The sequence below is a fragment of the Mastigoproctus giganteus genome, chromosome 4, assembly GCF_048544385.1.
Source record: "Mastigoproctus giganteus isolate SK-2022 chromosome 4, ASM4854438v1, whole genome shotgun sequence".
Lineage (NCBI taxonomy): Eukaryota > Metazoa > Arthropoda > Arachnida > Uropygi > Thelyphonidae > Mastigoproctus > Mastigoproctus giganteus.
The window spans coordinates 123,049,653-123,073,370 of NC_143578.1; the positions used below are offsets into that span (position 1 = coordinate 123,049,653).

Consider the following 23,718-nt stretch of genomic DNA (forward strand, 5'->3'; position numbering starts at 1 on the left):
AAGGAAAATTCTGTCATTTATATAATTCATATCATCAGAAAATGTCTGTTTTCAAATTAGTTCTGAGGTAAATACAGGTTTTGGAAGCAACACGGATTTCATTTGGTTGCAGTCTCCAAAGATAGAGGACCCAGTGCAGATTGTGAACTGTTCTGTTTGATCCTCCCAATAACAACTTCGCAAGAAATGCAGCTATGCTTAAAGGGCTGAAGGCCACACCATCCGTTTCTGGCACTCAACTTGGAAGTAGCACTGCTCTTATTGAAACACGAGTGATATTGCCTGAGAGGTCCCAGATTTTAACTTTAATATTTGGAAAAAAAAAAAAAAAAAATCAGTTTTTGAATTCTGCTTGGAGTGTATACTAACGCTGAATATTTTACCAGTAGATTGCAATTTCATGCTTAATTCTTATTTCCCCTTCTTTTTTTGTATAATAATTGAATATTGTGAAAATGCATATTTTGCTACTAAAACAGCTCGTTAGTTTTAATTTAAAAAAAAGTTCATTAATTATATTTAAATTTTCAGAAAAATATTCATATCATGAAATAGAAACATAACAATTAATCACTACCAAATTTAAGTTTGTGGAGGCATATACTTTATGAAACTTCCAGCCTCTCCGACACAACAAATTAAGCCAGTATTTACGAAAAAAAAAAACACTTCAAAATTAATATACTTCATGGGGAAAAGGGGGGCAGAAACACAATAATATATTTCCATTAATGCTGCTGGTGTATGAAAGAATATTACAAACATGAAATAGTGTTATATAATCATTCATATCCTTCCCCCCACCACCCCAAGATTCTTTTCATTATATGGAAATTTTCTGAAATTAGCTGATTTACTGTTGAGGCTGTAACAGTTCAAAAAATAGAGATTCTGTGAAACAGCACAGTATTTAGTACAGGCTTGAACTGCAATCAATCAAAGAACATGTACTTGTGTACCCTTGTACCCAGTGGCGGACTGGGTCTAAAAATATTGGTTGCCGGGAGACAAAGGGGGCCCACCCTTTAATAAAAATGATTTTATTAAATTTTTTTTATTAAAATAGTAATACAACGTAAATTTTAGTTGCATACAGTAATAATATTAGAACTTTATTATATTTTCAAGCTACTAAAAGGTCATAAACATTTTTAACATATTTTCTAATATTATTGCAAGGGGCCCACTTGCCATCAGGCAAGCTGACACCCTGACCAGTCCACCACTGCTTGTGCCTGACCACTTGGCTATGGTAGCTGTAATACATGTAGCTCACTTCAATTTAGGAAAGTAAATATGACATTGATCATTACCTGTAAATAGATGGCATAATGTTGGCAGTATGCTCATAGATAGCAGCAATGTTGGGGAGAATTAACATGTTCAGACTTGTCTGTCTACCTCCCACCTCTCAATCCTTCAGTAATGGAAAAACAGAGTGTGAAACCTATACAATTCATCTATATATCTATTACATATTGTTTGTTTGTTTCTTCTGTATTTTGCTTATCATCATATTATTAAAATGTTTAAGTAGAAGGAAAGAAAATGTCTAAATCATCGGTAATTTTTGTTATGCATTTGGATGGTTCATAAAAAACTCAGGAGAAGAAAATCTACAATATTACTAAACATGCATATTCTTTGTACTTTGGTTGCAAAATTGGTCATCAGGCTACACACACATATGTGCTATATTAACTGTACCACAAATTTGAGGATGTGGCTAACTGGGAAAATTAAGTGTGTCTTCTGCTGTTCCTGTGGTGTGGTGACAACCACATTCATGAGTGCTATTTATACATGACAAAAATATCAGGGATGACCAGAAAAAGCAAGCACATCATTAAATATCTTAACATATCATCTGTAATAATGCTGCAACATGAGTGTCAAGATATATTTTATACAATCCCATATTGCCTACTTCCCAGAAAATCTAAGAAGCGTTAGTGAAGAACGAGATGAAAGGCTTCAGCAGGACATTAAAGACATGGATATGAGGTACCAGGGGAGGTGGAATGTCAACATGATAGCTGACTATTGCTGGATGCTGAAGAGGGACTGTAAAGTAGAAGTAACTGCAAAATCAAAGAAATGAAAATTTGATCCATCGTATATCAGCTTTTAAAATGGAGGCGAGTGTGTATTGAGGTTTTTTTTTTTTATCAGACTGCCCTTTTTAATAGTTTTAAACTTGTATTTAAATATAAAAGTCTAGTAAAAGTTGCATTTTGTTAAAATCTTAGTGCACAGATTGGTGGCTCCGTAGCCAGGTGGGCAGGAGTAGCAGTGCGTAGCACACGCTTCTTGATTAGACCGGGGTTCGAGCCCGTGACCACCAAATACGGAGGATGCGGAAAGGTCAGGGAATGACCACCGCATATCCTCGGAGCAATATGGCCTTAGTTGCTAATGCTCCTAAACAACAACAACAACAGTGCACAGATTCTGCCAAAATTAATAAAAATTTGTGAAAAAAATCAAAATTTCTTTTGTGATTTTTAAAGAAACTTGACATGATGTAAATAAATGGAAGTCATTTTTGAATTCAGCATTTGGAAAATGATTCAGAAGCTCTTTTTTAAGAAAACTGAATTTTTTTTTAAGTAGTGAATTATTCGAACAATAATTTTGTACCTTCTGTGAAAAAACACTTGCCTATACCCATAGCTGCCAACTTTTGACTTTCAGAAAGCTGAAGATCAGTCATTTGCAAGCGGAAGGAAAATAGGAGGTTGCTATACCAAAAACAGGAGGTTTCTTTAAGTGCACACTGCACTACAAATTATCTTCACTGGCAAATACATATATTAAAATAGAGCAAGAGGCTGTTTACCAGTACAGCACAGTTCAAACATTAACTTACCTAGGATTTTTCTATATATGGATTCCTGTTGGACTTGCCTGTTACTGATTATGATTGCTTCAAGAAAGATATTGTTGCAGATTTTGTATCTCTTTGGAAATGTTGATCCACAGTTTTGTTAATAACACAGCTGTTCAGACATCACTTTCAACAGCATTTCAAAATTTTCACCAGAAAGAGAAGATCCGGATTCAGATTAAAAAAAAATTTTTTTTTTAACCTGGGTAAATATTCTCTGACACTCAGTATTGCTATGAGGAATTATTAAAATGCCAGGAATGACTCAGAATAATATTTCATGCTTCACTGAACACTTGCCAGTTCCACAACAATTCTTTCTTGTTTCATAATGCAGCAAAACATCTACTGCTTCATATATCTCTTTATCTTCAATGATGCCAAAAAGTACTGGAAACTTGCCCACAAAAAATTGCAAATTTAAAAATTATGTACTGTTAACTGTTGAATTCACGCTACATCAGCCTTAAAAAGAATATTTTTCAGTGGGAACTTGTGCACCATGCCATTACATGCAGCCATATTAGATTAAAAGATTAATCTAATATGGAAACATCTACTACTTCATATATTTCTTTAATCTTCAATGATGCCAAAAAGTACAGGAATACCTCACATAGTGCGGTTAATTCGTGCCAAAAAAATACCGTGCTATGTGAAATCGCGCTGTTATTTGTTATTTGGTTTTTAGGAGCATTAGCAACTAAGGCCATATTGCTCGGGGATATGCGGTGGTCATTCCCTGACCTTTCCGCATCCTCCGTATTTGGTGGTTACGGGCTCGAACCCCAGTCTAATCAAGAAGCGTGTGCTATGCACTGCTGCTCCTTCCCTCCTGTCTACGGAGGCGCCGCGAAACCGCGCTGATCGAGGTATTATTAGTGTGTATTTTAATGTAATGCATTCCGACAATTTGATTATATAGGTCGAGTTGCAAAGATATATAGGTGTTTGTTTACTATAAATTGATGCACCCGAAATTCTTGCAAAAAAAAGAAACTAAAAATGAAAAATACTAGTAAATACAGTACAAATGATTTTTATTGCAGTATGTACATACCAAAAGAATACAAGTGAAGTAGGTACTGTATTTTTATTTTGAAAAATAACTGATCAGCTTAGTTTGCACAGTTTTTTTCTTCTTTTTATCTGCATACATCTCTTTATAGCATTGAATGTCATTTTGCAACGCCTGTCTTACTTTCATACCTCGTTCGATGTTTGGATCTAGAAGAACACTCGGCGCCATTACATTTCTTCTTTCCACTCATATTTGCATATAAAGGTGTAACGTTTTTAAAAAATAATCTTTAATAAAAATACACAGTGAAAAATATTTATACAGTTTACGCACAATCAACGACCTCCCCGCTCGGAATCTAGAGTGTTTACTAATCTATCAAAGCTAGCAGAGTCCATATATAATGGGAGTTGCGACAACAGTCAGTGTGGCCTTGAATCCATAATGCATTGGCCTACGTGCCGGCATTATAATACATATATATATATATCAAATGTATTGGTGCGCAACGCAGTTAATGTTTTTTCAATTTGTAAACCACGCTATAGCAAAACCCGCACTGTTTGAAACCACGCTATGCGAGGTATTCCTGTACTAGAAACTTGCCCACAAAAAATTGCAAATTTAAAAATTATAAATGTTAACTGCTGTTAACTGTTAAAATTCATGCTGCCCCGGGGGCTCACATCTGGTGAGTATGGACTTGGCACACCCAGGATTTGAGCTGAATATCATCATTCTTCTCTTTTTTGGTGATTCCCTTCTACTTTTGTCTCTCTCTCTCTCTCTCTCTCTCAGGGTAATTCGGGAACTTTTTTTTTTCTGGTGCAACATAAGCCTCGGCTTTCTTGCACCATATGGCTATTAATAGTAATAATAATAATTATAACCGCAGCCTTTACAAGAACATTTTTCAGCGGGAACTTGTGCACCATGCCATTACATGCAGCCAATAAAGTACTTTCACACTGAACAAAAGAATGGAATCTTCTGTTGTTTTAGACATTCCACCCATGACCTTCGCAGCAAAAATGCCTATTACTAAGCCACAGTAATCTTTCTGGTTTAGTGTGCAATGGTAATCAAGTTCCAAACTTAACTGGGAGATTTAAAAACTGTTGGTAGAATAAATTTGCACATAACATTCTTCAATATATCTAAGTATAATAATGACCTCAGAACATGGATTGAAGAGATTTGTTCGGATTTTCTGACAGTGGCATAACGTTTAAAAGAAACAAGCAAATTGTTTTATTCAAGTTTCCTATGCCTTTTCTCGCCACAAAAAAGTAAGATAAGCATGAATAAACTTTCTGCAAGAGTGAGGATAATATGCCTAGAATTATCAGCTCACTTAGCCTGTTTAGGATTGTTTTTACTATAAGCTTGTAATTCAAAATTTTTGTCTTGAGTTAAATTTTTCTTCCTTCAAAACTTTTGGATTATGAACTGGATTTGAATAAAGTCAGTTTGTTTGTTTGTTTAGGAATTTATTAGGTGCATCGGCAACTATGGCCATAGTGCACCAAATAAGAGTCAGAGCCACTCATTAATGATCATTTGTTGTACTTATCAACTTGGTAACTCTGAAAATTGTTCATATGCCTTTTCTAACCACTTCTAACGTCTTCTTTAAATAAGCTTGTGAAAGGTTACCACTGTTCTACCAGCTCGGTCACACATAATAACAAATGGCCAGCATGTATACACATGCTTCAAAATCTGTTTTACTTCAGTGGCATGCAACAGTTGAAAATGTTTAAATCTATCGTTCCTTTTTAGCACTTATATCCAGATGGTAAATTTCCAAAAAGTACTCATCCACTCTCACAAGAACACACGCAGATCCCTTTTCGGCACACAAATTAACAAGAAGACAAGGACAGCCTAGTACCACAAACTTAAACCCTCCTCATTTAATACCCTTTCCACTCCATTTTTAGGCCTATCATCATAACAGATGCATTATCAACACTGATAAGTGCCAGTTTTTTTTGAAGGAATCATATGTTTCCAAGTTTTTTAGAAAAGGATATTATCTGGATAATATCTCTTCTCAACAACATGAAAGCGTCACCTTCCAGTGCTGGCACTGAGAGCAAGCTGCTGTTGATTTGATTTTTTTTTTTTTTTTTTTTTTTAAATAAAAATCATCATAATGGGATATGGAATAATCACTTTGATTTTTGTAGCAATAAAATCTCCCATTTTTCAGAGCCATCATTACTTCTTTCCCTATCCATGCAATTTTACTACAAAATTTTATTATTATTTTTTTTGTTTTTGTTCATCCACTTTTTTTAATATTGGGAAACATGCTTCAGAACATCATGCCTCAATGATCAGGTGGCAAGTAATCCAACTCAGAAGATTACGTTCTATGTCAAAAGATGCAAATAAACATTTGCTATGTATGACATAACTGTCACTATGAGATGTGACATCTATTTTTGCATTTCTTTCTATGCACTACAAGCTGTCATTATACTTATTTGTTTGCAAATATCTGATTAAATCGTATTTCCTACCTCTTGAAATGTGTACATGTGTTACCGTTTTTTTTTAGATTTTACAATATATGAATAATTTCAGAGAACATACATGAAATCTTTCATATATGTTTTCAACCACAACAGATGATGGGAGTTTATCACAGATTCTATCCCTCCACGAAACTATTTTATTGGTATCTTCCTACATGACTAAGAATACATAGCATTTTTAGCCCTTCAACTACCATTTAATTTTACCAAAAAAAGATTTTGGGTATTTCAGAAATATATATATATTCTGTGCTTATTTGTAATCAAAATATGGCATATATACATTTTTATAATGTAGTGAGTTTTATTTATTCAGTAATTTATAATGGTTTTTTTTTTTTTTTTTTTTTACTATAAGTACTTCTGAAACCATCTGAAAATTAACATGAGGAGGTATAGCAATCACAGAAATCTTGTTACTATTCATTTGAGGCACATTCAGCATGATCATAAATGAGAGCAAATACTCAATGAATAACAAATATTCATAGTTAAAAAAATGCTGTATATTATCTTACCCTGCCTATGAAATCTCTGGCTAATGACGATACATGCAAAGGGAAACTATAATCAACTTTCACAATTCTTTTATATGTTTCAGTAGTACTCTCTGATTCAAATGGAGGCTTTCCGACAAGAAATTCATAGCATAAGATCCCTAAACACCACAAATCCACTTTATCATCATAAACTTTGCGTTCAATCATTTCAGGTGGCAAGTAATCTAAGGTACCACACATTGTAGCTCTCCTGGAGACAAAAAAAAAAAAAAAAAAAGGGGGGAGAAAAAAAGCTATAACTGAAATAAAACAAGAGGAAAAAGGAAATCAATGAAACTTTACTGTTTATATTTACAATGTATGCCATGTTCTAAAGCAGTATTTCCCAAACTGGGGTACGCAGACCAGTACCACAGCATCCACAAAAAAGGTATCAAGTAATGTATTTATTTTCTTAAAAAATGTACTGATAGAATCACAACGAATTTCGTTATAAAACATTACTTATTTTCAACAAGATTAGTATATAACTGTATACATATTTTGAATTATGCTTCGCACATTCAACTTTGACTTTTCAGAAAATCCAGTGTTCATACCAGGTTTTGATTTTTGAAGGGGTCCGTAAATCTCAGTAGTTTGGGAACTGCTGTTTTAAAGGGGTGTCCAACTTGCAACTTTTGGTCAAATAAGGTCCAACTGAGATTTACATGGCTCACCTGTAGTTCTCTTGCATAGTTCAGGGCATTAAACACCAGTATTTTCATTGACTTGATCAAATGACTAGACTAGATTAAGACTATAACTGCAAAATTTGTATGAATAATGTGATAATATAACTTTATTATTATTATTAATTATTATTAATTAATGGCCATATGGTACAAGGAAGCCTGAGGCTTATGCTGCACCAGCCAAAAAAAAAAAAAAAATTCCCAAGTTACCCCCTGAGAGAGAGAGAGAGAGAGAGAGAGAGAGAGAGAGAGAGAGAGAGAGAGAGAGAGAGAGAGAGAGAGAGAGACAAGTAGAAAGGAATCACCAAGAAAGAGAAGAATGATGATATCCAGCTCAGGACCCTGGGTTTGCCAAGCCCATACTCACTAGATGTGAGCTGTTTTTGCACTACTTCTAAAAACATACATAATTTGGAATAGTTAAACGACTATGCTTTACCACTACACGCACACAGTGGCTCCCATCTGGTGAGTATGGGCTTGGCAAACCCAGGGTCCTGAGCTGGATATCATCATCATTCTTTTCTTTCTTGCTTTCTTGGTGATTTCTTTCTACTTCTCTCTCTCAGGGTAACGTGGGATTTTTTTTTTTTTTTTGCTGGGGCAGCATAAGCCTCAGACGTCCTTGCAACCATATGGCTAATAATAATAATAATAATAATAATGATGCACGAAAGCAAGCTTACAGAGCATCAGCCAATGCTGCAACCTCCAGATGCTGCAACTTGCAGAACTTAAGCCTATCCTGGTAAGAGAACCCCTTTGTTCCTCTCACCAATCTTGTTGCCCTTCTTGTACTCATTCTAGCAACTCTATATTCTTCCTAAAATGAGGCCTCCAGACCTGTATGCAGTACTCAAGGTGTGGCCTAACCACTGCTTTATACAAAGGTATAATCACCTCCTCGTCTCTGCAGACCTGTATGCAGTACTCAAGGTGTGGCCTAACCACTGCTTTATACAAAGGTATAATCACCTCCTTGTCTCTGCTAGCAAAATTCCTATATATCATTGACAAAGCTCCATGATGTGCTACCAGAGCACATCATGGATTACCCTAGGTCTTTTTCATTCTCTACCTCCCTGAATGTAGTACCACACAGTTGGTACGTTTCTCTTGGGTTACTGCTACCCATATGCAGTACTTTGCATTTCTCAATATTAAACTTCAGTTGCCACTTCTCAGCCCATCTACCAACTTTTCTAGATCCTGTTGCAGTAGCATACTGTCTTTACTATCATTAACAGATGATATACCTTCACCAATATCATTAATAAATACACAAAACAACAATGGGCCAAGCACCGAACCCTGAGGGACTCTACTAATAACATTAGTTCACAAACAACAGTATCCATTGATTACCACTCTCTGTCTTCTCCCACTCGACCATTCATTTTTTCCATTGTAGCAACTTGCCATTAAGGCCATACCGCTCCAATTTGTACAGTAGTCTTCCATGTGCAACAGTATCAAATGCTTTTCTGAAATCCAAGTAAATGATATCAAAATTATTTTTTTTGCATCCAGTTCCTTTGTGACCATATCGTAGTATCCAATCAAATTGGTCAGACAACACTTCCCCTTAACAAACCCATGCTGTATCTGAAGTATTACTGCAGTCTTGTCTAGATGATCCTGCATCATTTCTTTAAGACAGAGATATTAAAACAGAGATATTCAAGTTGCATTATCAGAAATCCATGTGCATGGTTAACACATTAACCATGCACATGGATTTCTGATAATGCAACTTGAATATCTCTGTTTTAAAGTCATATATCTAATTACAAGTGTTCTAAAACTAAAAGTTTATAACAATCTTGTTTGGTTATACAGTATCAATAAACCTGACTACTTATCTATAGTGTCAGTGCTCTTTCAGAGCAGTTTAGATTACTAGACTAGATTAGAATGAGTGGTAAACAGTCTACTTTATGACAAGCTGTTTTTACAATAGCTCCCAGAGTGCATAACAACTACTTAATCCTTTTGGCTGTAAGTATGTAGATAACTTTTCACATGTGGGGTCTGATGATTGTGCAAATATTTTTGGAAGGTCACTTTAAATGTTGTCTTTTTGTACTCATTCTGTACAAATTGTCTTGAAAGTTTTCTGAGCAGCGCAAAAATGCTGCAAGAGTAGCTCATGGTATCTTGTCAATGATATACAGAAATTTCACTAGCAGGGGTAAGGGGGTGATTGTCCCCTTGTATAGAGCAATGGTCAGGCCACACCTTGAGTACTGTATACAGGTCTGGAAGCCTCATTTTAGGAAAGATGTAGAGTTGCTGGAACTAGTACAGAGAAGGACAACGAGATTGGTGAGGGGATCAAAGGATTGGTGTACCAAGAAAGGCTTAAGTTCTTCAAATTGCAGCTTCTGGAGATGAAGCTCCTCTGAGGTGATCTAATTGAGGTGTATAAGGCCTTAAATGGATTGAGCAAGCTCAATGCTAATGGGAGTCTTCCTCTTGCTCAGATTACTCACCTGAGGGGGAAAAATTCAAAATTGAGGAAAGACAATTGTAGAATAGATGTGTGGAAATTCGCCTGTAGTCAGTGGGTGGTTGATAGTTGGAACAGACTTCCATCTGTTGTAGTGGAGGTCAGAAACTTAAATAAGTTCAAGGCAGAACTATACAAATATTTGCAGTGATGGGTGAAATGGGAAGAGTGGTTTTTTTTTGGCTGATGATATATAAGCTTGCTTTCTTGCATCATATCCCCTGCTAATGTTAATGGAATAATCACCTCTTTATCCCTGCTAGCAAAATTCCTGTATATCATTGACAAAACCCCATGAGATGTCCTGGCAGATTCTCTGCACTACTCAGAGAACTTCATATCTGACTACACAATTACCACAGGTCTTTTTCATTTTCCACTACATGAGTGTAGTAACACCCAGTTGGTATGTTACTATGGGGTTACTGCAGTACTTTGCATTTGTCAACGTTAAATTTCAGCTGTCATTTCTCAGCCCATCTCTCTAAATTTTCTAGATTTTGTAGCAATAGCTTACCCTGATTAGTGTCGTTAACCACACTGTCAAGATTTGTATCATCTGCAAACTTAGACATTAAGCCTGACATTCCTTCATGAATATTATTAATACAGATAGAAAACAACAATAGGCACAGCACTGAACCCTGAGGAACTCCACTAATAACAGTAATCCACGAAGAGCAGTGCCCATTGATTACCACTCTGTCTTCTTCTCCCACTCGACCATCCCTTTATCCATTGCAGTAACTTTCCCGTAATGCCACCATACTCTAATTCATATTATACAGCAGTCTTTTATGTGAAAATTATCAAAAGCTTTTCTGAAATCCAAGTATATTATATCAGAATTACTTTTTTCATCCAGTTGCAGCCTTACTACTTCATGGTATACAATCAGATTAGTCAAACAAAATCACCCCTTAACAAATCCATGCTGCAAATGGAGTATAATTGCATTCCTGTCTAGACAGTTCTCATGACTATTTTAACCAGTGACTCTATTATTTTCCCTGGAACATAAATCAAGCTAACATGTCTGTAATTACTTGTGTCACTTTTTGATTCCTCTTTGTGAATTGGGGATACATTTGCATATCTCTAGTTCACAAGGACCTCCCCTGAATCCAGAGATGCTCTTCTCTCATACCAATGGTTAAGGATTTGCTAATCTCCTTGCTGCCAACACTTAATATAATTGGATAGATCCATCTACCCCAGGTATACCTTTTTTATGTTAAGCTTGAACAACTTCTCTTCCACTTTCCTCTCTGTTATCACAAAACCATTGAGCACCCTGTTAGATTTTGATAAATTTCTGGTATTTCTCTGTCCAAAGAACACCTCATGAATAAATGTAGATGCATAATACTTATTCAGTTTGTAAGCAACTTGAGCAGGATCATCAACAGTTAACCGAATGACATCGTGGCCAAATGTGATTTAACTCCTTTCTTCCTTCTACTATTAATATAAGCATAGCAGCCTTTGCTGCTATTCTTTTCATTTCTTGCCAGAGACTTCTCATAATCAAACTTAGCTTGCCTAACCTCCTTTGTGACTTGACTACAGACTAATTTATATCTACCATGGACTTCTGTATCACCTGATATCCAATTAAATGTATGGCTGGAACACTATTTCTTAGTTGATATGAAATACTAGTAGCTTCTACAATTACTTCCCTGAATGCTTTCTATTTAGACTTTGCTGTTGGCAACACCATCAGATGGTCTCACTGTACAGAATTTAAAAACTGTGTGAGACCAATGTAGTTATTCTTATGAAGGATAGATGTAGGATAGACGTGCGGAAATTTGCCTTTAGCCAGCGGGTGGTTGGTTGGTGGAACAGACTTCCATCCCTTGTAGTGGAGGTTGATAGCCTAAATAAGTTTAAGGCTCAGCTGGACAGGTATTTTGAACGAACAGAGGGGTGAAGTGGAAGTGGGGTTTTTTGTTTTTTTTTTGGCTGATGCTGCATAAGCTTGCTTTCTTGCATCAAATGCCTCTACTAATGCTAATGCTAATGAAAACAAAAAGTCCTTCCGTTTACCTTTGACAGCAGCCATTATGATCACTGGCTGGCAGTGATCAGCACACTATGATCACTGCCAGCCAGTGCGGGTCTTTTTTTGCAGATTCTTAATGCACGAAGAATCATTGCTAATAATCAGATCAGGATTATTGCTTCCTCTGGTTGCCTCTGTAACATGCTGCTGTAGAAAACAGTCATCCAATAAATCCACTTTATCTCACTAGCATGTGAGTTACCAATCCATAATTTCCTGTCAATATCTGGAAAGTTAAATTTACCCATTATAAGACATTCTGATTTATTGGCCCACTCTATTTCTTTGTACATCTCATCACAGTCATTAGCCCTATAACACAATTCTACTCTCTCATTTTCGTTTTTTCAGTGCTTATGTCACACCGAATTGACTCAACAATGTACTGTGCGCTCATGTTGAGAGGATGTATTGCCTTAGATTTAATATTCTTCTTAACTAATAAGAGCATAACTCATCTCCCCCCCCACTGCCTTGTCCATCCTTTCTGTACACCCTATACTCCCATACTGAAAATCCCTTATGTCTGGCGCATTATAGCCTTAGATGCTAATGCGCCAATAAAATTCAAACCAAACAAACAAACCTTATGTCTGAGTGACACCATGTCTCTGATATCTGCACAATGCTTTTGATTACTTAATCAATACTTCAAATTCATTAAATTTATTTCATGACACTTTCAAATTTAATCCTAACTCGCAACTTTTTTCCATTGCCCTGTATTTGTGAAGTAAATCCTCAGATCTCCTACTCTTAATATCATTAGTGCCAACACTTACAATAACATCAGCTTTTGTGCCCTTAAAAGACGATATCTGCTCTACAATGTCACCTATCCCCCCACCCAGAGCAGCAGAGCCATTCCTTGGGAATGTTGATCCCAGGTGCCAATCACAATTTGCCACCACACATTGTTTTCATATGATAATTAATAACAAAAGTAATACAATTATAATTATTGAAACGAAATTTACATAACCACAACTAATAAAAAGTATAATTAAAAATTAATTAGAAAAGAAACAATGAAGTAAAGGTTATACACAAAAAAGTATTATGTTTATACATATCAATTATACAACAAAGAAGAATACAATAATAGCTTGTCTTATACAGACCTAAGGCAAGAACGAGTTGCACTTCTTTAAGTGGATTAGCTCCTCCTCAAAATTCCGTTTATAAATAGAATAAACAAATAAGTCCTGCACAACTTCCTAGAAAGGTACTGTGAACTGTGTTTCTGGAAATTTTTTGATCAAGAAAGTACATCCATGTAAGAAAAGCTGGAGTCCACCTGGACCTTGCACGAGTATCGAAGGGTTAATTTATATAGTAAATTTTAGAATAGACAACCATTATGCACACATCAACAAAAGTTCAGTAACATGTTCATATTCAAAAAAAATATGACATACTTAAAATTTTTTTTATATATGTATGTAAGTTTCAGGTTTTCAGGCACCCGGTGCAATGCCCCCCTGGCAACCTCGGGATGGCCTGCCTTTTCCTGGGAGACATACCATGGTCCTATTCTACCTATCTGTTTTGCACAATATATTTTTTGTTTTATTCATGGTCCTATTCTACCTATCTGTTTTGCAAAACAGATAGGTAGAATAGGACCTCAGCTGACCGAATCAATAGCTCTGATATTGATTCGGTCAGCTGAGAGCAGTGGTGTGCTGGTAAATAATAATCGACTTGCACTTTTTTTAACAGCCCTCGTCCTCTTTGGAAACTACGTGGCAGTTTATCCCTTTGTAAGAATTATAATCACCTGAAAGTATAAAGGAATTTCATTATCAGCAAGTGTCCGCTTAATTTTGTCTGGGCTGATTCTTCTTAGGGTAATGACCTTATCAGGTTCACAACAATTCTAAACAGAATTGTTGTGATGTCTGTCAAAGAAACCTTTGATAGATGTCAAGCATGGGAATGCCATTACCTTAATTAGAAGCGACCCAGGCAAAATTAAGTGGATGTTAGTTGGAAATAATATTACTGTAAAATTGCTAGCAGAGATAATACCTATCCAAGCTGCCGCATAAGGGGGCAGGGGGAAAGAAAGCACAACGGGTGCCAAAATAAGCATGCCCCAGCTGAATTTTCTGTGTCACATATACAAGTTTATCACTCAAATGCTGCTCTATAGTTTATAGCCATTGTCAGTTTAACAACCAGCTGGCAAAATTCTTGAAAACTTAACAATTGGCTCACGTGAACCAGCTCTAGCACACCGCTGGCTGAGAGCTTGATGGGCCCCCATTTTAATTCCTTTGAAGGCATGAACTCTGTTCTTCAAACTTTCATAAACACCCATCAGAAGGCCGAGTTTGTGCATAAATTTTCTAACATTCTTTGCACCAAACACACACACAAAGACATCCTCTTGGCTGTATCATGTCCCATCCCAGTTATCGTTGAACATTGCACAAGTAGCACATTTCATAAGGCTGTGATTTGTATGAGAATTGCCCCTTCAGTTCTCCCCCTCAAGCCACAACACTCCCGCTACTTGGAGTCCATTCCTTTGCTGATCTAGTTTGAGGCATGATTTCCATTTAAATTCAGTTTAATTTGAAAATACTAAACTAAACTGATAGCTACCTAAATGCAATAATATGTATTGCACTCTACTAGAGGTTCCGAAACTTTAATACCTTGAGCCTCTAAAATTTTTCATAAATTTCACACACTCCCAAGTTCCAGAACAAGTACAAATAAACAGATCAGACATAAAATTTATGTCATGCTATAAATATACATACTTTTATGAAGTATGTACAGCCACTCCCCGATTAACGTAAGTCGGAATTTCCCTAAATAAGCATTTAGGGAAATTCCGCACTTGCAACTATGCGCTCTGAATTTGATAGAAGCAAAAAAGAAATGTTCAACAAACACGTAAATAGGATTATTCAATTTTTTTTATCTCATGCACAGGAAAAATTACCAAAGTGTACAAAATTACAAAAATTTTAAAATTATAAAAAGAGAGGAGACAGGCATAACGTCAGCAAGTTTTACCTTTCGAGCATCATTGCCAGAATTAACTCTTCAGCTGATAAGCATGGCGCTGCGGAAGTCGAGGGCTGTGGAGATTTAGAAGGGGTTTTTCCCCGACACATCACAAAATTTCTCTGCAGCTGCAGAATGGGCATTGGCGACTTCACCACATACTTTAATGTTTTGGAAACCAGCACGATGCTTGAACCTATTAAACCACCCATTGCTTGCTACAAACTTGGCTTGGGGTTTGCTGTACTTATCGTTATCTTCATAAATACTTCTTGTTTGAATGGCCGTTAGATTCGGGGGCATTTGCTTCTGAATCTGATTTTCCATCCATATTATTAATAGCTTTTCCATCTTGGATATAGCACCTGAAATCTGTTTTGCAATCACTGTTGGGGGCAGACTGGCCCCGGTGTGAAATATGTTGATCCTTTAACATGTTCTTTTATATGTGCCCTGTCCTTTAAAATAGTATTCACTATTGAAGCAGCGAGACCTAATACCTGCGGGGCCATAAATTCAAATTGAGGAAAGACAATTGTAGAATAGATGTGCGGATTTTTGCCTTTAGCCAGCGGGTGGTTGATAGTTGGAACAAACTTCCATCTGTGTGGTGGAGGTCAGCAATTTAAATAAGTTCAAGGCAGAACTAGACAAACATTTGGAGTAAATGGAAATGGTTTTTTTTTTTTTTTTTGGTATATCATATGCCTCTACTAATTCTAATGCTAAGAAAAACAGCAAGGACTTCTTTAGTTTTATAAACTCTAGAAGGAAGGGGATGAATTAGATTGGTTAAGAAACTAAAGAATTTAGTTTCTTAACGTTTCAGAGGAGTCAATGTTTTTTATGTTTTAATATTAGTTTTTAAAATATTAAAAGTATGGATTCATTATTTATTTGGTTTCAAAGCATTTAAGTTGTTTTTAAAATGCAGACTTTAAGTTGTTTTTAAAATGCAGTATTCTCTCGCTCAAAGATTAGGGTTGGTGATTCGATGTATTTTGGAGTCGGGCTTGGGGTTCACGGGCCTCTGATTCCATGGTACATTGGATCATTGATTTTGTCTACAAGGGTGTGGAATACATGTAATCTATTTGAATAGTTATTCAACTACGGAGAGTATCAGCACTGAAGTGCTCTACAAGACATCATAGAGTAATTCCTCCATTTCTAAACTAATTTATTTTTAACGTAGAATCTATTGAGCCTTTGCTGCTCGGTCATCTATTAATTAAATAACTTATACAGGAATATAATTTAAACCATTAGTTAATGTAAAAGTGATCATTTCATTTGTGGACTGGTGCAGGATTTCATGTTTACCGCACAAACTTTCCATAACTGTTGCTAGAGGCACTCTCCCTGATTGCTACTAGGCAGACTCTTTTTGTGTTGCAGCAAGGGAGTTTTTTTTTTTTTCCCCCACACAATTTAACTCCAGAACACAGCAAATAGTAGAATTGTGCAAGGAAATACTTGATCATTTTGAAACACAGGGTCAAAACTTCTTAAATTGAATAGTGATTTGTGCTGACACTTCGATTTTTCACTATGATCCAGAGACAAAACAACAGTCGAGTGAGTAAAAGCATTCTGATTCACCAAGACCTATTTCGAGCTTCTAGTTCGGCTGACAAACAAATGGTTCTTGGCATAAAAGGCATTCCTGTTACACATTTTGTGCCTTGCAGAACAACTATGAATAAGGAAGCATACTCTGAGATTCTCAGAGTCAAACTTCACAATGCCATTTGTGAGAAACATCAAGCACTTTCCAGTGTGAAATTGTGAAATGGTTTCCTCCATCAAGACAATGCCAGGCAGGGCCCCATAGAGCTAATATTGTGCAGCCAGTGATCACTGCCATAGGTGCCGAGGTTTTGCTACATCCACCTTATTCACCGGAATTACACCCTATGTAATTTCTTCCTGTTTCCACGTTTGAAAGAAGGTCTGAAAGGTAAGTGTTTCGAACACAGCGATGTTCTCAAAGCCACAATGGAAGCACTTTGCAGTCTTTCAAAAAATGGCTTGCAAGCAGTGGTGGACTGGTCAGGGTGTCAGCTTGCCTGATGGCAAGTGGGCCTTGCAATAACATTAGACAATATGTTAAAAATGTTAATGACCTTTTAGTAGCTTGAAAATATAATAGTTGTGGGTGGGCCCCCTTTGTCTCCTGGCAGCCAATTTTTTTAGACCCAGTCCGCTACTGCTTGCAAGAAGCATATAATGCGTGGGTATAACAATGGCAAAAGTGCATAAAGTTCAAGGGAGCATATTTGGAGAAGGATAAATCCACAGAAGATTCAGATGATGATAATTAAGATAAGATCTTGCACCAGTCTGCAATTAAATGATCACCACTCCTATAATACAATTTTTAAAGGCTTACCTAGATGATGGTGCATGAACAGACCACCCAAAATCCGACATTTTTAATTCTCCATTCAGACCAAGTAATAAATTTTCTGGCTTTATATCACGATGAATGACCTTTTTCGAATGGCAGTATTTCAATGCATGGCATAACTGTACAATATACTAGAAGGATATCAAAGAAAACTTAGATCTAACATGACACAAAAGATTTTAATCTATTTCTTAAATAAAAAGTGAAAATGCCTTTTTTTAATTCTATGCAATATTTTACACTCAAAGCCAGTTATACAACCTTTCCTGAAAAAAAATGTGATGATTAGTAGATTCTATGCCAAGACAAACTGATACCATTTTTAAGGCAAATGGCTTCCCAACAAAATATTAAGTTTTGCACTTAAGTACCAACTTCGAAGAATTTATGACTGTTCATTTACTTATTAATAAACATGCAGGTGGGGTCATAAGTCTATTTATTGACAAAACATGAAATTTCCCAGGAAAATTCATCATTTGAACAATTCAGTTAAATATAATATTATAACATTAAATTGTACAAATTATTTCACAGTAAACTAATGTGTGGCCCGTCCTGTTTTTTGTATTCCACTATCATGTTACGTTATTTTAACAATGGGATATGTTAAGTTGCAATATATTTTTCTTTCAAAACAAAACAACTTTAAATTCAAAATGAAGACAGTAAATAATTACTTTTTACGAGTAAAATTTATGTATATATTTGAAGTGTCCAGAATTAAGAGAACCAATGTATATTCATGAAGCTTACTCCAGATATACTTGCATGTGTGACCTTGAGTGAGTTCAGGTTTTACACCTGAACTCACTCAAGGTCACACATGCAATTTCTATTATTGATTCTTATGTTTTGCTGCTAAAGCTTTCTTTATGGATAGAAGAAATTCATTCAGATCTTTCTTCTACCCATGACAAGTACATTCAGTGTATTAATTTGGTTAAATCATTAATTTTGTATGGAAGCAGCAACAGTCAGTTTTGGAATCTGAAAATTCCTTTCAATCTGAGAACAAATGAATGTGACTCCTACACAAATTTTGAGCATTTTTCAAAATTAAAATTTTTTTTTAATTTCAGGTTTTGCCAAATTAAGTTGTTTCAGAACACCTTAATCAAGTAGTAGTGAAGGATATATTTCCTTTAAATTCAGATGCTATTCAATAATTAGCATGTAGCCTTAAGTAATAGAAATCCTTATGTTGATGGTCCTCAAGGCTGTCACAAACATTCTCTCACACTGGGCTTACTGCCTGGGAGTCTAAAATGCTGATGGAACTGATATTCTTTGAGTCAAATGTACTGAATTTGGTGAAGTCTGGTCATTCTGCAACAACCAAATCCTCTGCTTGCACCTTCATGATGGTGGAACTGTTAGTATAACCCCCATGAGCAAGTCCTGAAATATGGCAACTAGTATATTGAAGGGTGTCCATACAAGAGGGACACAAGGTAAGCAGGGATTGAGGTGTAGCATTCACACCACACCACACGGAGGAATGCCACCATCTGCATTATCAGGCAATATTAAGTGGAAAATGACTCAGCAACGAGTGCAATACCACCACTTTGGGAGGCTTGAAGTGGTGGAATCCTTGTTTAGTCTACAGAGCAAAGATCTTCCTCTTCCATCATACAGTATGACTGATGTCATTTGGGGTCATGATGGGGATCATGGCTAGATTCAACCTTCCTTACATTTCAAGGGCACAATTCTAAAACAGGGTTCGCAGGCTGCCACTAGAAGGTCCACCAGACTGAACCTATTGGTAACTCTCTAGGACACTTCCAGATCAGTTAAGGTATAATCTTGTTCCCTCTACTCTGCCAGACAGTGAGTGACTGGAGAGTCTGAGTAGTGCGTATGCAGGAGATGCATTAGGTTTCGCTGAGCCTAAGTTACTTTTCTGACAGAATCACAATTATCGGTTGATTCATCCACTTCTCATTTCAGTTGTCCTAATTATTTGCTGTAGGATTCCTTTTGCTTCAAAGGTAGTCATTTGACTTGACTTTTGGTTTTTTATGGCACAAAAAACCACTTCAAAGGTGGTACCTGTTCATATGTCTGCTCTGATATTCCCTGTCAGAGACTTAGTAATTTAGAATTTTTCCTCTTTTTGATCTTCTCTGGCTTAAATCTCTCTACACCATTCCATAAAATTCATCTGTTGCCTCTATGGTTCTCCTAACTCCATTAGTCACTAGGAACTTTCAACTTCCTCTCTTTGAAATTTGACTTTCTCCAGTTATGTTATGTTATTTGGTTTTTAGGAGCATTAGCAACTAAGGCCATATTGCTCCGGGATATGCGGTGGTCATTCCCTGATCTTTCCGCATCCTCCGTATTTGGTGGTGACGGGCTCGAACCCCGGTCTAATCAAGAAGCGTGTGCTACGCACTGCTGCTCCTTCCCACCTGGCTACGGAGGCGCCTACTTTCTCCAGTGCAACTTTCTTAAAAGTGGAGGTAATTTTCTTTGGTGATTTTATGTTCACAACTTCAAATGGTTGAGATGCTGAGGTTTGTGCAATTACTAATGACCTCGCACAGACTGTTTATTTATCACCAGAATATAAAACAATCCTTCCAAGTACATAGTCTTGAGGTGAGTGCTCCACTAGCCACCTCAGATCACAATTTAGTAATGGTCTCTTCTCCAATGAAGCCTTTCTCTTGTAGCCATTCGGAAGATATAAAACATTTGGATTACTGTTTTAAATTTTTTGATGTCAACGTTTGCTCAGATTGTGTCAGTGAAATTATTCTTGTGGCAGAGCCATGTCGAGGGTGAGGCAAACGAGGCTCTTGCCTTGGGTTAAAATCTGAAATGGGTGCCAAAGGGAAGACTAAATAATTGCCAACGTTTTCGGTTTTATGTTTTGATTATTCCACTCTGCTTATCATCTTGCTTTTGCAAGACGAAAATCTTTGTCGTGCCACTGTACAGATACCGAGCTCTGCACAGCAGCGCTATTTGAGGCACCACCACCATGGTTGTCATTTTTATAACCTCAATTACTTGTGTCCCAGTAGAGTTATTGTTGATGCCATCGAGCGTAAACGCTCTACCTCTACAAAAGATATGCAATTTAATTGTGAAAGGTAAGTGTTTGAGTATATTTGAAATTAATTGAAATACAATAAATTTAAATTTGTTTTCTAGTAAAAATGGCATCAAAAAAACTTAGTGGTAGTAGTGAATGCAAGAAAAAGCAAAAATGCAATGAAGATAATCAAAAGATGGACAATTTACAGAGTTGGTTGAAGAAATGGAAAACAGATACCACACAAGGAAGTGAAGACAATGAAAAACACTTAGAAATCCTGTCTCTTGAAAAAGGACCACCAGAGGAAGAAATTAACTCAAATAACCAAAGAGAAAATAAGGAAGAGTTGGAAGTCCCACCTTTTGAAAAAATTTCAGGATATGTACAACATACATGAATAAACCCACTCAAATCAATTTGATGTTAATGCTGACCCACCTGAATAGAATGAGAATGATATACAGTTGAAGATTCCATCTTTTGAAGAAGAAATTCCAGAATATTTACAACGGAACGTTGAAGAACTCAACATAATGAAGATTTATTATAATGACCCATCATCGTAGCTAGCAATATCAGACAAGATCAGAGTTGTTTTGGTAGAGCATGGACCCGATCGGGGAAAGGATGCAGATTTTAGAGAATCAGTAAGTAATGGCCATAAATTTTCTAATGTTCCAATGGTGACACTGTATCACGTAATTGGTTGATATATTCAAAATCTTCTATGTGATATTTTGTTTTCCATGCATTTTGTTTGGCACATCAGAATTGAACATCTGTAATTCCGAAAAAGGTTTTAAGGGTTGGAAGAACCTTAACAGAATTATCGATCATGAAAATGCAACAAATCATCGAAATGCTTTTTTAGAATGGAAATGTTTTGAAAAAAAATTGAAAGCTGGCAGACTCACTGATGATGTTTTGCAAAACATAACAACTGAAACAGAAAAATGGAGAAGCATTTTGAGAGTCGTTTTAGATGTTATAATGTTTTACTAGTAATAATTTTTTGGCTCATCGGTGTATTTCTAGTCGCAAAGCATATTATGTTAATTATTTGTCCAACGGAGTAAAAAATGAGTTTATTTCACTCTTGGGTAACCGTGTTCGCACTGAAATCATTTCTCGAATTAAACAGGCAAAATATTATATTATTTTTTTTTTGATTATAGGCCAGACATGTTCCGTCGTGAACAAATGTGTCAAATACAGTAGATGTCGTCTTCGGGAATTCAAGATGCTGTTATTTCGATCTTTCTGTTATCTAGAGAGTTTTATTTTTAATATATTTAATGCAGAAATAATGAGGCTAAATAAGAAATAGCGAGATTAAGAATGCAATTTTATTAACTGCACATAAAAAACATAAACATGTTAACAATCCAATGTTATATTCTGCCATTAATACCCTCCTGCTTATGCCTATTCTATTTTCTATTATTATATCAAGTTTGTTACTAAGCTTTAATGTTCTTAATTATTCTTCTTTTCTTCTCTGTATGAGGTTTATTGACTTTTTTGGAGCCATAATCAGGGAGCTATTTTACATTTATTTAAAATAAATTTAAAATTTTACATTTATTTATTTAAAATAAATGTAAAATAGTGCTATACCCCGTGATAGTAAAGAATTCATTTTCAAACTGGTGAATTTAAACAAAAAAGCAATCACGTGACATGCCGTTTTCTTTTCCGACACTGCAAGATATCTGCACTGTTTGTAAACATCCGATCTCAGTGTGCCATTATTTCGACAGTCTATTGTAATAAAGTATGTGTATATTGATGACAATTACAACATATCAATATAGGAAAGTTTCATTGATTTTATTGAAACAAAAGAAAAAACAGGAAGCAGTTTAGACACAGAAATTTTAAATAAATTAAAAGATGATGGAATCAATATTAACAATGCCCGTGGCAAGGGATATGACAATGGAGCAAACATTAGTGGCAAATACAACAGAGTGCAAGCAATTATTTCTGAGAGAAATAATTTTGCAATTTATGTTCCCTACTCGGCTCATAATCTTAATTTTTTTTTTATGAAAACTCCAAACAAGAGAGGTATTAGAACCTATAGTACTTAGTACTATAGGTTCTATTAAATCGTGCTAGGGTTGGAGGTTGAGAAGACGAAAGATATATTCTGTTGACATTAGACTTGAACTTCTGTAGACTATAATTTTCAGGAAATACGTATGAAGGAAGGCTGTTCCAGAAAGCGGCAGTTGAATGAATAAACGAGGAACATGAAAAGTTGGTTCTGTGACTTTTAAGTTGGACAGTAAATGAATGTTGGCTGGTGGCTGCACGTGTACGGAATGTTTTGAAAGAGAGAAAGAGAGAGAGAGAGAGAGAGAGCGGGAATTATAGAAGCCCATTCAGAAGAAAGTGCCTATGGAACTATCTGTAGAAAAGGCATGCAACAGAAACAGTATGTCTATGAGACAGAGAGTGGAGAGACTCTGTTAGAGAGGAGTCATTAATTAACCTAACTGCCCTCTTCTGAATGCAATATAGAAGCCTGAGAAAGGTTTTGGAGGCACCACCCCAGATGTGGGAACAATATTCCATGGTAGGGCAGCTTCGATTTGTACAGAGTGAACAGCTGTTTGGAAGGAAAGTAAAGGTGAGAGCGAAAGAGAAAACCAAGTTTTTTAGATGCAGAGGAAGCAATATTTGTAATATGCTTGTGCCAAGAGAGATTAGAAATCAAGATAATCCCCAAAACAGATATATCATTTTGTCCAGAAATCGGAGTGTCACCAAAGATAAGCATAGGAGCAGAAGAATCTTTTTTGTGAGATATAAGACAAGACTGAGTTTTAGAAGGATTGAAATCAACTAAGTTGTCTTTGCCCCACTGGATAATTACCTGGAGATTGCATTTAAGGAATTGGTAGCGGATATTCGAGAAGTTGAAGCTGATTGAGCAGGGCAAGGTATTTCAAAACGGAAAGTGGAATG

At 36.0% G+C, this 23,718-nt stretch overlaps 1 protein-coding gene across 2 annotated transcripts in view; it reads right to left on the bottom strand.

The window, feature by feature from the left end:
* LOC150087037 (aurora kinase C-like) overlaps positions 1-23,718 on the bottom strand; it is a 237,956-nt gene that overhangs the window by 20,148 nt on the left and 194,090 nt on the right. For both annotated transcript variants that reach the window (XM_090371770.1, XM_090371769.1), the window contains exons 7-8: positions 17,676-17,824; positions 6,970-7,201 (exon numbers count right to left, since the gene is read on the bottom strand). In XM_090371770.1, coding sequence (XP_090227896.1) covers positions 6,970-7,201; positions 17,676-17,824 — 381 coding nt within the window. The remainder of the gene's footprint in view (positions 1-6,969; positions 7,202-17,675; positions 17,825-23,718) is intronic.